The sequence below is a fragment of the Colobus angolensis genome, unplaced genomic scaffold, assembly GCF_000951035.1.
Source record: "Colobus angolensis palliatus isolate OR3802 unplaced genomic scaffold, Cang.pa_1.0 Scaffold357, whole genome shotgun sequence".
Taxonomy (NCBI): Eukaryota; Metazoa; Chordata; class Mammalia; order Primates; family Cercopithecidae; genus Colobus; species Colobus angolensis.
Genome location: NW_012116899.1, coordinates 292,520 through 293,947, shown reverse-complemented (window position 1 = coordinate 293,947; position 1,428 = coordinate 292,520). Strand labels below are relative to the sequence as shown.

The following is a 1,428-nucleotide window of genomic DNA, read 5'->3' as shown; positions in this document are numbered from 1 at the left end:
CCACAGAAATAAAGGATGGACAAAAATCTGGGACAGGTAATTTAGCAATACATGTTCGATGTCATGTTCACTCAAGATAGAAGAGAATGTCTCTTCCCCGAATAAATTAGTGGGGGGTGGCCCATTGAAGCTGCACGTTCCAATTCAGCACTTCTGAGATTGTGTACTTGCAATAAGTACTCAGGTGCTGCAGTTGCTGCTGATGCTTGGCCATGATCTGAATAGCAAGATTATAGACTTCCCTATATTGAAATTGGGAAGAAGTACTATTGGAGAGCAGTTCAAGACATAACGGGCTGAGGGGACAACTTAATTTTGCTTTAATTCTACAGCATGTTTTCATCAAGAGGGGAATAAGAAAGAGATGAAGTAATAAATATTATAGGCATCAGACTGTATTGCAGAAAGCAGAGGGAAGAAGTGATTGTAATAACCCATACACACTGTAGGAGGACGGCTAATGATACCACAGATGTAGCAATTGTTTTCCTCAAGGAAGAGGGATTGTGAGGCAGGAAGAAGGAAAAAGATGTTATTTATGTAATTTTGGTGTTTCTGCTAAGGAAATCTGAGTGAACTCACTTCAGATGCATTTGGAATATTTGCATAAAAGAAGATTTGATTGTGGCTGCTCCAGAAACTATTGGAAGCAGGAAACAATGATAGAATTGGGAGAAACCACACTGACTCATTACTCCTCTTTGTTACTATTGGGCATCAGAGAATGTGTTTTGTTGATTTCAGTTATAAAAAAGATAAACTTGACTATGAACACATTGGCTTCATTGTTCAAAAAGGTCACTTTTGAATACAATGGCTATTAAAAGAAAATTCTTTGGAGATCATCATGATTCTCCAAACAAGACTACTTTGAAATGAAAAATAATGTTGAATTCATTAATTGACTCCTAAAATGGTCACTGTTAATGAATTTTGGAGTGATTTCTGAATTAAAAGCTTATTAATATCTAATGCTTGTAGCAGTTTTATTTTGGATATGTATGTCAAAATTGATAATTGATGATATTTTTTATTGAGATTCGTGTATTATACTTTGTTGCCAGGAGTAAATGAAGAAACTTATGGAAGGCTAAATTAGAGAATACAAGAAATGTAGGCAAATTATTACACTACGTTGATCTGAGAAATAATGAACATTATCTAATAGGACTGACCAAACATATATCCAAGCTGAACAAGTTAGGACATTTCCAATGAAGAGATGTGAAGTGTACCTTCAAATGAAGTGTCACTGTAATTGTGTACCTTCTCAGTTATCGATCAAGTTAAAGAGCATGATGAATGTTTGCAGTATAATGGTCTAAGTCATTCTGATATCCTGCATTGAAAGACATTTGACATTGATTCCCATGTGTGTGAATTGCTCTCTGATTTTAGATCACATTTGTTCTCATCACTCAGCATATC

The 1,428-nt window shown here is 35.3% G+C and overlaps 1 protein-coding gene across 1 annotated transcript in view; it reads left to right on the top strand.

Moving 5' to 3' along the window:
- The window catches only part of LOC105519681 (ankyrin repeat domain-containing protein 36C), a 63,265-nt gene that overhangs the window by 23,103 nt on the left and 38,734 nt on the right, over nucleotides 1–1,428 (top strand). The window contains exon 2 of the mRNA XM_011953125.1: nucleotides 7–36. Coding sequence (XP_011808515.1) covers nucleotides 7–36 — 30 coding nt within the window. The remainder of the gene's footprint in view (nucleotides 1–6; nucleotides 37–1,428) is intronic.